We start from the raw sequence: 14,852 nt of genomic DNA on the forward strand, positions 1-14,852 counted from the left end.
AATAACCTGTGTTGTGATTTGGCGCTATATAAATAAAATTGAATTGAATTGAATTGAATTCTTTACTCTTCACAGGGACGAGGACATGCAGAGTTTGGCCAGTCTCATGAGCATGAAACAGAGCGACATCGGCAATCTGGACGACTTTAATGACAGCGACGATGAAGATGGCGAGGAGAGAAAGGCCAGCTTTGGAACTGGACAAGCAACTCACATTACTGGTAAGACTGGGGACACGTCTAAGAGCCACCGCGCTCTGATAAAACCAGATTAACAAGCAATGACGGACTGAGACAAAATACTAAAAACGCTCATGTTGCAGTCTCTGATTGGCTGTTTCTTACCCTGCATTCACTTATTTACCGTTCCCAGGCCACCGGGCCGGCAGTTATTCATATAAAGGAATTGGTGATGTGTCGTCCATCTTAATATACACTCTTAAGGTCACCATACCCCGTTTAAAATATAAGGATGCATGCTTTTTCAGGCTGGTTACAACCTCAAACTTTTGCTTAGCCGGCTGCTTGAACTAAAAATATAAGTTGTCTGTTTTTATACACCTCCATATTGTCAGAGTGCATATTTTAATGTTAATTTGAGGTTATGTTTGAGGTAGGTATGTCACTGTTATATCGAGACACAGAGTCTATTAATATCTGTTGCAATGAAGCCCTTTCTTGTCTTGAGATTTTTCGTTTTTGAAATCTGAAGCTCTAAATATTGCATCGTATTCTTTTGTTATGAGTTTTGCTGTTGAAGATTTCCACGCCGATTTCAATACTACACCAAGCGTTAGTCTGCACATGCTTCCGAACAAACCTGGTCTGATAAAGTGCTGCAGGTAGATTTAGCCTCCCTGCCAAGTGTTTTGTCCCCCTAGTCGGCTTTCACTCTGTATCAGCTGTCACGACAAAGGCAAGGACGCTCCCTCTCGCTTATTTCTCTTTGAACTATTTTTTTCAAACAGCTGCAGCTTCCTCTTTCGCTTCCTATTTAAAACTATCTTCCCTTTTCTTTTATTCTGTCTGCTGTTGTTTGACCTCCGTGTAACAGCCTCTGCTCCCTCTACTGCAAGAGTACATGATGTGGCTTGGAGGCCAGCAATTGAATCAGCCCCTGCAGGTAACTTTCAGTTCCCTGATATTACCGTCTGCTCCAACAGTCTGCTCACCTCATTCCTGTTTCCTGTTTCACGTCTCTTCTTCCACTCTACTCACTCACTGTTTACCTCATGTTTACCGGAGTAAACATCAAAACCTCATTTCTGCAATTCCTCTCTCATCAATGTGTCTTGATTATGTTACACTTTAATCATCAACTCTACTCATTTCCTGTTTTCTTCTGCCTGTTATTTAATCTCTCTCTCTCCCCATCTTGTTTGTCTTCACCTTGTCACCCCGTGCGTGTCATATTTGATCTTTCACTCAGTAACCATAGAGATGGACGGGAAAAGATCATGTGGCATTTCCTCAACCATCTCGGCCCCATCTAGTCCTCCTCTGCCTGATCCCCCAGACCCCTCATTTCCACCATCCTTATTGCGAACCCCCACGCGACCACTCGGCGCTACCCAGCAGGCTCGGCCCTCCCCCTATGCCTACTCATTACCAGCCTTTACACCCGCTCACCCTCCTGCACTTCCCAAAATCTTCCAGCCGAGTGCCGGATCAGGTATTCTCATACAAATATCCCTCATTCTGTGTGGTTCTTTTCAGGGTCAGATAGTTTTGGTGATTCATTATTACATAGTTTATTATAAATTATTATATAGTTAGCAAGCAGCCCTATCAGCAGCTATACTATTTTTTTATTAAGTTTGCCTGCCACCTGCTGTAACTTTTACCTAATTTTCCATATGGGCAGACAGAAGCTGTCCTTTTGCATTTTAATAGTGAGAGTACGTAGCGCAATAAGTATATATATCATATTTCCACCTTGTACACTTATGATTTTGAGCCATAGCCCATTTTATGTATCATTGTTTGTCTTCATTACATTTTTCAAAATTGCATGTTTTATCAAAAATAGATATAATTTCTACCTATCACCTTTTTAAATATGTTGCTAAATTTAAAAAAGTTATGAAGGAAGAACTAAGGCATGCTGGGAAATAAGTTTAGAGTGAGGGGAGGGGCCAAAGAAAAATATTTGCACTGGTGCAAGAATCAATTATGCTACGCTGTCTTTCTAACACTTATCCGAGGTCAGGTGTAAAGTAAATTATTGATCTCAGGCCTAAGGTATATTCTCTTACCAAGTACACTTATGAACCACCTTACGCTTGAACATGGTGTTTGTTGTGGCCAAGCCAGGAGGTCCGACAACAACCTTGGGTTGAGATCAGGCATTCCGTTCCCTCACAGGTTTGTCCATCTTTTACCCACATGAGCGTTAAAGTCCCACAGGAGAACTGTAGAGTCCCTCGGTGGTGCCCTTTCAACAGACTCCAACAAGGCCGGAAAGTCTGATCTGGTATTGCACTTCTGCACTGGCTTCATGTTTGAGACATGGAGACTACGTCCATTTCTATATACAGTCTATGATTGAAAGCCAACCTGAGGATTATTTTAGGTGATTTACAAGTTCTTTAAAACAGGGTGAGACAGTGTCGATTTCAGTTGTAAAGCTGCAAGAATTTACCAGTTTGGGTTGTTATTACCATTCTGTATATTTTTAATGTCTGAATCACCATTTTTCTCCATCTTTTGGTTTATCCTCCCTCCCCCCTTTCCTCTTCTCTTTTTTCCACTTCCCGGACACTGTGCCCAATTTCAGCTGCTCGAAGGCCCCGTAGCTGGGAGGCTGAGGCTTTCTCTACCTTCATCCCTCCTAAAGCCCTCTCCACCTCATCTCTCTCCTGTCCACCCCCTGATCCTTCTCTCCACCCCGCTATTTTTGACAGTACCTCACAAACAGGTTTGTTCAGTTGAAAACTTTGACTGGCTTCCCACCGATAGCACAACAGATAAAGATCCAAAATACCACAGATATGACGACTACATTCAGTAGCAAAGAGTTGTGCTTCCTTTTAAAGATGTGATTCATTTAAACTTTTAGCTTATACTTTATATACCTGTAGAAAAATAGTTTAATTCCAGGTATCAGACTGTCAGTCTTTTATTGAAGTTGCATTTAAAGACAATTTACACAGAGCTGGTTCATCTTTTTTTTTTTTAAAGTGTGATATATTTGAACTAAAATTATAATAGGAGATATATTTTCTTAAAAGTAAACAAGATATGTTTTTACTTTACCAAATATTATTGTGAAAAGAAATCCCATTTTAAAAGTAAGGTAAACCTAATTTCACCTCCAATTATGCAATTGTCGAAGTCCACTTGATGTTTTTTTTTATTAATGTAAACTTGGCTAGGTATTTTACCTATGGGAACTAGCTAAGTAGCTAGTTTTTCATAGGAAAAGTTATTAATTTAACTCTCATTTAATGTTAGTGGTACAATTATTTACCATTAAAAAGGCAGTGACATCTTTGATATCTGACTGATGATATTGTTGACAGTTAACTTTAGCTTCACACACTGACTGGTTGCGTCAGCTTTATGGTGCAGAATCCTTCCGGTCTCACTGCATAGCTTTTAGTATAACAAGCTTAAAACATCATATTGTGCTTCAAAGTTTCATTGCAAAATTTCAAATTAATTAAAACCAAAACAGAAGGCACATAAATGTCTATAAATCTGACTACAAAATCACTCTCTTGCCCGAGAATCCTCATGTTTTTAAGTCTTCGATTGATTTAATTTAATTGATTGAGTAATCCAGTGGTAGTTGTCTCTTGTCTGATGAATTACAAACAGGAGCTGCTATAAGTCATTTGGCATACTTTGAATGGCTCATAAAGTGCAGGAAAAGGATAAAACTCAGACAGGTGCTTTAAAATACAAGGATGTGGATTTAAATTACAAGAGGGTGAAAAATTACTCTAATACATTCTAGAATGGATTAAAATCACTAGGATGGGTATTATTAAAATCACCCCACCTCACCTACAGATATAATCCTTTCTGGATATGGCCTTACAATGTTCCCACCATTTGTCTTTCCTATCCTCTTATTTTTCTTTTCTTTTGGTCTTTGGCCACACAAACTGTTCCTTCCTTTTTTTTTTTCCTTTCTCCTCCTAAGCTTCTCTAAGTTCCTTCCCTCCGATACCTGCACTACCTCCCGCTCCCAGGCGGCCCAAAACTCGCCAAATCTCTGTGCAGGAGTCAGGTTCTGCCCGCACCAGACCCACCAGTCTGCCATCTGCCCCTGACACAGGTAAAGGGGCAGAGATACAGTAGAGCAGGCAGGTGTTTTTCATCCTGTCACAGGCTATTTCCCACTTACTCTACCTTTACTGGTGTTTCTTCTTGCACTCTCTTCCCTTCTCCTCTTTTTTCCAGCTTCCTGGCAGACTGAATGGAGGCCTCCTAAATCTCAGGCCCCTCTAGCACAGCCCGCTCACTCGCCTAAGTTTCTGCATTTATCTGCCAAAGATCCTGGACAACCTCCAGTGCCACAGAAAAAGCAGAGAATAAAGATTTCATGTAATGCTGCCCCGCCTTTAATCCAACTCAAGACTAACACACTGCATTGTTGATCAGCCTGCTGTACTCGTCTCCATTTCATTTATTTTCTCTGTCCTTATCTAAACCCGTTCTGCTGCTCCAACATTTGATTTACTAATAAGTAGCTTTGATTGATCCCGACTGATTCAGCGTATAGATGACACAAGACAGAATGTATGTACTCTCAGAGAGCCTAAGCCGAGTTAAAAGTGGGACTCACTGACTTAATATTGCTCACATGCTGTGTGTAAATCACCTTACTGATTATCAATGCTGCAAGCAGTTTGCATGGATCAGAAAAAAAAAATCAATATAAATAACTTGCATAGACTCATCATATGAGATGTGTCTATAAAAATCTACATGACAGCTTAAATCAGGGGTGTCCTCACATTGGGTTGTGAGCTACTTTTTAAATTGATCAGCTAAACATGATTGACCCCCCCAAAAAAAATCCCATCGCTGAAAATACATAAACATAAATCTCTCATTAATACATGGACTCTTCACAGCTAGATAGACTCTAGATTTAAACCTGATGAATTGCACTAAATAGAGTCAGCCGGAGTTTCATAACCCAGGCAGTAGCTGCTGGTAGCTAGTCTGTAGCAGGCATTAAAATGATCATCAGTCATGGTGGAACAGCTTTTGGACTTGGCTGATTCACATGAATAACTCGAGTTGAAAAGGCAGTGAATGAGGTTGCACATTTCCTTGTGTTTGAATATTTTTATTCCATCATAGGCCCGTGACTAACGGATTTTCGACCTGCAGAGACAAAACCTCGACTCGCCAATCTTTTAGGCCAGAGAATCAACCTCGGTGTCGTCTCCTGTGTTTGTCAAAGTCTGACTGGGCATTTTCAATCTGCTCTGTGTAACACGCACTATCATGCTGTGCACATCCCTTTGCTTGCTTCTCCAGCTCAGATTTGATGTTTTGGAAGTTCCTGAAACTGAAAAAGGAAACTGCCTTTTGACCGATTGCAGCTCTTGAAATCTCTGCAAGAATTTGCTGTTAAAGTTGTTGTGTAGCACAAAGTCATTGTAATTGGAGTCAGGCTCCTCCATATACACACAAAATAGATTTACGAAGAGATTAAAAAAGATTTAAAAAAATAAAATCCTGAAACATTGAGTCTATTGTTTGACAGATCAGGCAAACACTGTGATGAGGACATGACCAAGAAAGTTTTCAGCCTGTTACTTGGCCCTGCACTAATTGTAATATTCCTGTTTTGCTACATATGAATTTGAATTGGTAGGTGCAGTTGCTGGTTCACTCAGTGAAGCTGTCCATTAGCTTGCTTTGTATTTCGGTAATAAGTTTGTTTCTGTGGTAACCTAATGTACCAGAGTTCTCAGCACCAGCAGACTCGTCACTCTTTATATCAATCAAGTGGCAGATGCCACAGAGAGGAGGGATACATTTTTTGAATGGTGTACGATCTACCAGCATTGTCTTTGTGATTGACTGGTTGATCATGAACCATTTAGTGGCACCCAGGTCTTTAAAGGTGTAACTCGTAAGAGTTGAATCCCATCTTGTTACAGCACTGTGTACATTAGGAGCTGATCGTCGGTCCCTGTAGCGTCTACCAAGCGTGGATGTAGTGAATTTTTTTAAGTTTCAAACATAATTTCTTAAATACAACTCCTTTTAAGGGTCAGCCGAGTGATACATACTTTTCACATTGTCAACAAATCCCACGTGCTGAGTCAGAGCATCAATGACTGAGCCCTACAAAAAAGTTTGGTGTCAATCAAAACCTTAACCCTTGTGTGAATTGAAGCACAACAGTAAGCCACAGTTGCACTAACTGACTCATATCAGGTTGCATTATCACCTGCATGCAGTTTGTCTGTCATTACCACGAAGACACTCGTTGCTGATTATTTTTATCTCAACATACAGTTTCCTGCTGTGAGAAATACTCACTAGAGAACCAAAGTTGAATCTGCTGCTGTTTCTCCTGTTTGAGTAACTTTTGTTAAACACTACATTAAGCAGCCGTTTTAAGAAATGACTGACCTTTTAAAAATGAATCTGTATATTTGTGAACTGTTTAAAGGTTTACATAGTACACAGTAATGAGCTTGAGATTGTAAAGGAGTCATTCTTAATTCTGGTTGTTCCACAGGATTTGTTGACAGTAAGTCCACATCCAGACATGCATGTCCTTCTGTGAATATTGTCTTAAAGTGGTAAAAGACAAACCCTGCTTACCTTTTCAACTTTCATTCTTGCACATTTTTTGGTATGAAATTAATATCCATCTTGTGAGCAAACAACACTCAGTTTAACACCTTGTCTATATTTTATAAAACAGGCACTAGAGGTTTTTAAAAAAAAAATAAATCTCTTAAACTGCTTTGCTTTCCCTCTCACTTCTCTGTCTTCTCCCTCCCCTCCTTATTTTACCTCCCTATCAGCCTCATCCTCTCCACCCACGGCAGAGTCTTTGGATCAGAAACCCCCGGGAGGGTGTGGATATGCCCCCTTTTGGAGAGCGCAGGTCCCCCCTACAGTAGAGACCCCTTCACCTTCTTCTCTAACTCCTTCCTCTGCTCATGAGTTCTCTCGGCCTTCTTCTCTTCCTCCCCCTCAGCCTCACATATCTGAAACTGCCATAGTCTGTCCCAATGAGCAAGTTGCAGGTACAGAACCAAAAAGATCTGATTAGAGTCAGTGTCTAAATCTATCCAATATACGAGCACATGTCTCCCCCTGCTGGTAGTTTTATTTTATTAAAGCAACTACTGTAAACGCTTGATGGGTAAAATATACATTGTACTTGCTGTGCTGGTGTGGTGGCATATGGGCGTCAACTTTGAGGTTGATCTGTCTGTTGTCTGTCTGTGCTTTTCTTTCTTTGTAGAATTCAGGAGGCAGCTGAGCGTGCTGAGGGAAGAGGATAACCAATCTACATCACCGACAAGTGAGCATGAACAAAGAATTCGGTGTGGTCGCGCCCGCATGCTGCGACTACATGGCTGACTTCATGCCACTGTAAATTGTTTAGCTCCTGAGCCCAGACCTCCGGCCAGCTGGAGGCCAGAACAGTCCCGAGCTTCAGAATGGAAAAGAGACACGCCGTTTGGGATCGAGGTCGTCAAGGCGTCAGCAGGGTGAGTTAATAAAAAAAGAAGGCTGCTTTTCAACAGGTTTGGCCTTTCTAAACGTGTGGTGTGGTCTGCATGGCTGTAAAGGAATAATTGAATCCCCACATACTCCGAGACTGTTACTAGTGATGGTGTCAGAGCTGTGTTTCAAGTGTATTGGAAGTAGAAATATTTTCTTATAACAACTGAGGATAGAAAGGAAACTCTTTTTTACTAATGAGGAGCATATGATGTGGTTGCAAAGGAACAGAAAAGCTGGTAAAGAGTGACTTAGTAGGAATTGATTAGTTAAAGTTTAGTTTGCTGATAAAGATCCTTTGACACTCAAGAGCAATAAAAGTGACAATTTTAACAACACAAGGCAAAATGATCAGTTAAGGAAATCTCTGTAATTGTTCATTAAGAGGGACTTTAAACAGGTTAGTTGATGGATGCTCAGCATTTAAATTGTGTCTGTGGGATTTGCAAATAAAAATTGTTCATAAAGATGTTGATAAAGAGGAAGTTTTTAGCAATACTGGGAGTCCCCATTCCATGTGGACAGAACAACTCAAAGAAAAAAAAAAAACACGTATTACTGAAAGCTGATAATCTTGCATATGTATGATTGTATACTTTTCTTGATATTTGAAAGAATTTTAAATTGATTTTTGGCAAAATATGGGGACATGAAGTCTCTCATAGAGTCCAACAGTGTTTGAGTACAGAGGGGTACATTTTTCCTTTAGATATATAATTTTCAACAAACATTAATCACACTGCACGTGTGTTACTGCCAAAAATGTTTGTGTTGTAATTATATATGGAAAAAACTAACTGAACAGTCATACGCTATTTTGTCACGACTGCAATTCTTTGTAGAAACATTATTGGTCTCTTCTACTGTTAATTTGGCAACTTTGGTGTCATTTTGATCAAAGACAGAAGAGATTTGCAGTGACTGATTATATTTTTTCCAGTAATAGTCAAGTTTCTCCATTTAAACAAACATTGGTTCATGTTGCCCGTTTTAATGCTGTTAAGAGCCTCATGTTGTTTATGTTGGTCGATAGCTGCATTATTTTGAGCTCTTTGTCCAAAGCACATGAGGAATAGCCTCTCATTCCCACGCTCACCCACATACTGATGCCACTGCTGCTGCCCGTTGCGGGCAAAGAATCCAAAGGAAATAGGAAAAATAAGAAATATGTTGAAATATGTGCATTTTACGAGACTACAAATACATGAAAACGAGAAACAAGAGGTGTCTGCCTCCCAAACCCAGCCTAGCAAGAGAGCCCTCTTGCTAAATTCCATCAGTACTCTTGCTGCAAATATTTTGAATCAACTGGAGGCTTCTCAGACAGTTGTTGTGGCATCCTGATAATGGAATTACAATAGTCCAGCTTGGAAGTAACAAATTCATGGATTAATTTTTCAGCATTGCTCTGAGACAGAATGTTCCCGATTTTTATAATAATGCACGAATAAAGAAAGCTGCCCAAGAGATTTGCTTACATGTGAATTACAAGACATATCTTGATAAAAAAATAACCTGTATGGTTCATCACAGTTGTAATGGATGCCAAGGTAATGCCATCCAAAGTAACTATATGTTTAGATTGTGAGTGTCTTAGGAGTTAACAGAAAAATATGATAATGTCAGTTTTGTCTAAGTTAGAAAACTACTGCTCATGGAAATGTATGCTGTGCATGTATATTGTGAAAAGTATCGGACCTTGCACAGAATCCTGTGGAACTCAATGGCTCCGTGGCTTTTTGTTGTTGTGGATACTTGGTACTATTTTTTTGTATCCCCTCCGCCGAGGTTCTAAGCGAAACTTATACTGATACTGAAACATGACATGAAAAAACTGCAGACCACCGATCAGTGAGAGAGAATCGTCACCTACCCTGCGTCCATGCGTACACGACATGGGAAACCCTGTAAAAACCCATCATCGTTAACTGGCAAAGCTACATTAGCAGCCACATTTTTTTAATTCACCAAAGTACTTGGTTATTGGCAATGCGCAAAACCACGTTATGGTCAGTTAATGGGGTGCAGAAAGGATCCAAAGAGTGTCTGTGTGGCTTTGCACATTATGTCAGCTTAGTTTCACATGGTGCTGCTATAGTAACGACCCCACATTGAGGGGGTACTATCTGCAGTGGAAATAGAAATCCTGAAAAGTACCTGGTGCCAAAGTTGTAACGTAAAGTAGAGCATGTACCAGCAGTGGAAATAACTTGAAATTGCTTTGATGGCCTGCTTTATTAAATCAAACATTAAAGAAACGCTTGAAGGAGCTTTTAGATATAAGAAGTTGGTAGCCTCTGTTGTGCAGCTTCTACTGTTTTTAATAATCCTGTGGCTTTGTTTCGGCACTGCAAAAAAACGATCACACTGCTTGCGCAGCTGTGCATGAAACAACCTGACTAACATATGGCAGTTTAAAGAGGATTTTTTTTAATGTTGACTTTGAAAAACAAGTGAGTCAAAGTCATGTTCATGTAGCAAGTGACTGACCTTTTCTGTGTTATTTTGAAAGGTTTCTGCTACTTGGTCAAACATCATGCTTTTCATGATTTATTCGAAAAGGCTTATTTGGTCGTTGAATGTCTGGTCTGAATATGCTGCAGTACATTTTTGCAACTTGTATTTTATGTAGTTCCATGTCCCTTTTGCATAGTTGCCTGTAAGCTATACACTGGAAATTGTATTTGGCCTCGATGGTACTGCGGTGAAGACTTTTCTTGCGTCATAACTCTGATCTACATTTGTTTGCCCCTCAGACCTGAGAGTATGGCCTTACTTCTCACCCTTAGTCCCAGAAAGGAGCCACTGATCAAACCAAGAGTTTACTTTTCCCAGATGTCCATGCAGTTAGGGAATCCAGATGCCCAACCAGAGCCTGCTCAACCTATACCCATTTCTCCTACCAACTCACAACCTACTTCGAGATTACTCCAGGGACCTTTATTACCCTTGCCTCAGACCGATACAACCGCTGACACAAAACTGATAGGAGACAGGATAGAGGTTGCTGATACAAAAGAAGCCGTAACTATGGATTTAGGGTAAGTGTGGCAGAGTGCTGTTAGTCGAATCCTCCCTATTCTGTTGTCTACTCTGTTAACACAAGCAATGTAAAAGTAAATCATCATAACATCAGATTTTAAAAGCTTTCTTAAGCGTTTCAGTCTTTTTGTTCTGACATCATTCTTTGGTGTACTCTACTCCTTCAGAAATGAGAACATGGCTGCCTCGGTGTCATCTTGTGTCACAGATGCCAATTCTGCTTTTCCTCCATCGGTGATAAACAAAACACCAGAGCGTCAGTCTGAAGCACGGTCTATTGTGACAAACTCACAATGGGAGAAGCCACAAAGAAACACTCTAAAAAGCAACCCTGCTGTTCCGATACCTGTGTTGGATAAGAAAACGACATGCAACACAACTGCCTCCAACAAAGTCCCTTCGAGACCTATCTCTCACTTTGATTCTCTCTTAGCACAGCAGCCCACAACAGGGGATTTATCAAAACAGACACAAGAAACTAATGTAAATTTTGCATCCTCTTCCCCACAAAACTTTGTTGTGCGTTTGGACTCAGAGCAATGTATGGAGGAAAGGAGAACTGAAAATGTAGCATGGCGTAAGGATAAGAGACCATTGTGTCAAAGAGATGTAGGGGGTGCACAGGAACTTGTGCTACCAAGCTCTGCAATCAATTCAGAAGAAAACTGTGCGTACTTATCTATGAGAAATCGTATTCCATTGTGTCGAAAAGGAAAGTCAGTTTCTCATTTACCGTCCACTTTAGAGCCTGAACCTCAGGTTGAAGGAACAGTAAGAGTGCCAAGTGTGATCAAGTTGCTCTTAAATTGCCCACAATATTCTAAAATCCCTGGAATGTTGTCTTTACATCAGTCAGAAGTCATAGGGTGGCCAGATGATAGGAGTGTATTATTTCAGAAGTTACCCAGCAGGGTTTTGCTATTAGTCCTGCATTCAGATCATGTATGTTCACTTTATGAGGGTGGTGCAGGAATTGCAGAAATGGTTACCATAAAATCTTCCTGCTCCAGGTATACCATTATTCCTGGATTCCCATCCACTTTGAAACATGAGCCAAATATGATTAGTCTTTTACCCACTTGCCCCAGAATTAGCAGCGTTGCAGGTTTAGCTTCTGCTGGATCAGTGACTGACTTTGAAAAGAATGTTTGGGACAGGTGTTCTCTGTGGAAAAAGCCACTGCAGATAAAAGAAACACATGTTTCCCATGTGCCCTGTGTTCAAGAACAAGCTGTCAGTGGTACTAATATTAAAAACATGGTGGCCATGTTGCCCACATGTTCTAGAAACAACAGTTTTCCAGGGTTTCCTTCTGCACCATTGCAGAAGGCTTCAAATACCCCAAGCATGACCAGGATTTTACCAACATGTCCCAAACAAACAGTGATTGCAGGGATGCCCGTCAGGCAAAGAGTTGCGACGTTTGATGACAACTGGAATATTTTGAAGGAATTAATTTGTGATCGGCAATTAAAAAGTAATCCTGTTCTACTTCAGGGAAAGTCACATGTGGATAAAGAATTCATAAAACACATGATTAATATGTTACCATCTTGCCCTCAAAGGCAAACCATTCCCTGCTTTCCTTCTGTGCCACACAAAGAACCCAGTCCAAGAAAAAACAGATTCGTTGGCTTAACCTCTAAGGAGGCAGTTGGTGCTCAATGTAAAGATTTGGTTCCAATCGGGCATATTTTAATGGAGCAGCCATTGTCTGATGGTAAAGTCTTGATTCCAGGTCCTGAACATGATCTATACCTAAAAGAAATGGTCAGTTCAGTGGAAATGTTGACCTCGTGTCCTTGTCTCGTGGAAATCCCCATAGGGATCCAAAAGCCAATGCCCAGCATTGTCAGTCTTGTTGCAATGTGTCCTAAACAGAGCCGAACTCCTGGTATGCCTTCTCGATATCAAGACAATTCACAGAACAAAGACTGGCATGTTTTGAGGAAATTAATTAACAAGTCAGTTAAAAGGAATACACAGGCTTACATTGTTCAGTGGATACCGAATAATGCAGAAACCATTAAGGATATGGTAAATATGCTGATAAGTTGCCCACAAAAAGCCCAACTCTTTGGTTTACCTTCTGCCCCACGACAAGAACCAAGTATGATCACTGTGAGGCCTTCATATCCTAGATATAGTGGAATCCCTGGTTTGCCATCAAAGATGGGACAAAAACTTGGCTTGTCCAGCTGCAAGGAATGGTTTACTTATAGAAGTCCACTGTGGGAGAGGCCACTCTTTAAAAGGGAAAGGCAGATTATAACTGGAGTTATGTGTTTTGATAAGAACAAGTCTAAAAGTATGTGTGCCATGTTACCCTCCTGCCCTAAAAATGCTAGAGTACCTGGGTTTCCCTCTGCTCTGAAGCTGACATTAGCAGATGGCCAAACTATGGTGAGTTTACTACCTAGTTGTACAAAGGAATCTAGAGTTCCTGGAATGCCACTTAGAGACACCACGGGACAATTAGAGTGGCTCATGGAAAGAAAGTCTCTGTTACTCCCCAGAGAACATTCTGCATTTAGGGTACATTCAGGTAATGTTAATGTGCTCTATCTTGACGGTCATATGATTGGAAATATGGTGTCCATATTACCCTCCTGTTCATGGACAACCTGTATCCCAGGCTTTCCATCAGTGCAAGGGCAGACTTTGGCAGATAAACCAAGTATGATACATCTGCTACCTACTTCTCCAAGACATTCCAGAGTTTGTGGATTACCCTCTATATTCCACAGTGAGTCTGATGAAAGAGAATGGAGTGTAATAAAAAGACCAGTATTTGAAAGGGCATTAACAAAGCCAGGAAAATCATCAGTAATACATAACCCTGTGATGTATTTTAGAGAAAATGCAGTGGTTAGTATTATGGCATCAATATTGCCTGCCTGTCCCAAACATTCTAATATTTCTGGAATACCCTCTAAGGCTGGACATAGATCAATGCAAGAGGCTCCCAACATGTTAAATTCCTTAGCTGCCATCCCAAAACAAAGTAAAGATCCATGTCTACCAGCAAAACATAGTGCAAAAGATTTTAATGGCTTTGATGTGGAAGAGGATGCAGTTTGGGAAAACCCTTTTGATAGAGGGTATGCAGTTTTTAATCAGGATTTTACACTTAAGGAAACGCCCTACAGAGACAAGGAAATAATGATGAATATGCCTCCATCGTTTCCACAACAAGCTCTGAGTGCTGAATTTCCAGACGCCCCACGACCCCAAGTTGTTGATGGTATTGCAAATCCAGACATGGTTCATATGATGACAAGTTGTCCAAGACAGTCAAGAATCGCTGGTTTCCCCTCAACAGTGTCACTTTTTTCTGATTCCAAAGTTGGCTGGCCAGTGGTGAAGATGAAAATGCAAGATTCTCCTCAAAATATAATAATGAAGGCAATTGTTTCTCTTGAAGCTTCATGTTCAAACCTTGCTCTCAGTTCTGGCTTCACAGCGGTTCCACTGCCTGACGTTCAACAATTTCCAAATATGGTAAATATTGTGCCAAGTTGCCCAAAGAAAGCGTCTATTCTTGGGTTACCATCAACACATGCGCACCTCTCAGGACAGGAGTGGCCGGTTAAAACTCCATTGTTTGTGAAGTCAGGAACAAAAAGAATTGTAAAGGAAAGAGAAAACGTGATGAGCCATCAGCTGTCATTGGAAGAACCATCCCTTTGTAAGGTTTCTGCCAGAGAGAGATCCATTCGAATTATGTTCCCGAGCCAAGGTGTACCTGAAGATATGCAAGAAAAAATGATAATCGAGTCATCAACCTTTCCCGTCAAGGCAGGCGTCAAAGACCGTCCATCATCAGATTCTAAAATCCAAATGGATCAACTATGCTCTAGACTTGATGGGACTGAGATGTTATGGGATGAGGCCAGGCCTACAAGATCAGATCTTGACATAAAGAAAACAAAATCCTACGTGTCCTCACCTTTGGAGATGTATAAAGATGAAAAGGGCTTTTGGATACCAATTGAGGAAGATGTAGCTGTTCTAGAAAAAGGGTGAGTGAGTTAGAGGGTTTGAGTTCTCTCAGTATTGTTAGTGGATTCCTTTTTCAAACATTGGCTTTTCAATTTG

General features: G+C 40.6%; 1 protein-coding gene across 10 annotated transcripts in view; it reads left to right on the forward strand.

The window, feature by feature from the left end:
* The window catches only part of ehbp1l1a (EH domain binding protein 1-like 1a), a 47,656-nt gene that overhangs the window by 14,691 nt on the left and 18,113 nt on the right, over window positions 1–14,852 (forward strand). For 3 of the 10 annotated variants that reach the window (XM_069159020.1, XM_069159023.1, XM_069159026.1), the window contains exons 6-16: window positions 76–221; window positions 1,054–1,122; window positions 1,429–1,671; window positions 2,776–2,916; window positions 4,147–4,281; window positions 4,407–4,550; window positions 7,004–7,228; window positions 7,450–7,509; window positions 7,594–7,699; window positions 10,469–10,753; window positions 10,922–14,776. In XM_069159020.1, coding sequence (XP_069015121.1) covers window positions 76–221; window positions 1,054–1,122; window positions 1,429–1,671; window positions 2,776–2,916; window positions 4,147–4,281; window positions 4,407–4,550; window positions 7,004–7,228; window positions 7,450–7,509; window positions 7,594–7,699; window positions 10,469–10,753; window positions 10,922–14,776 — 5,409 coding nt within the window. Of the gene's footprint in view, window positions 1–75; window positions 222–1,053; window positions 1,123–1,428; window positions 1,672–2,775; window positions 2,917–4,146; window positions 4,282–4,406; window positions 4,551–7,003; window positions 7,229–7,449; window positions 7,510–7,593; window positions 7,700–10,468; window positions 10,754–10,921; window positions 14,851–14,852 lie in introns of those variants that run through there. The other 7 variants (XM_069159027.1, XM_069159029.1, XM_069159021.1 and 4 more) reach the window with 6 other exon arrangements.

This window comes from Embiotoca jacksoni, unplaced genomic scaffold, assembly GCF_022577435.1.
Source record: "Embiotoca jacksoni isolate LCO1_2020_lvr unplaced genomic scaffold, fEmbJac1.0.p SCAF_24, whole genome shotgun sequence".
Lineage (NCBI taxonomy): Eukaryota > Metazoa > Chordata > Actinopteri > Embiotocidae > Embiotoca > Embiotoca jacksoni.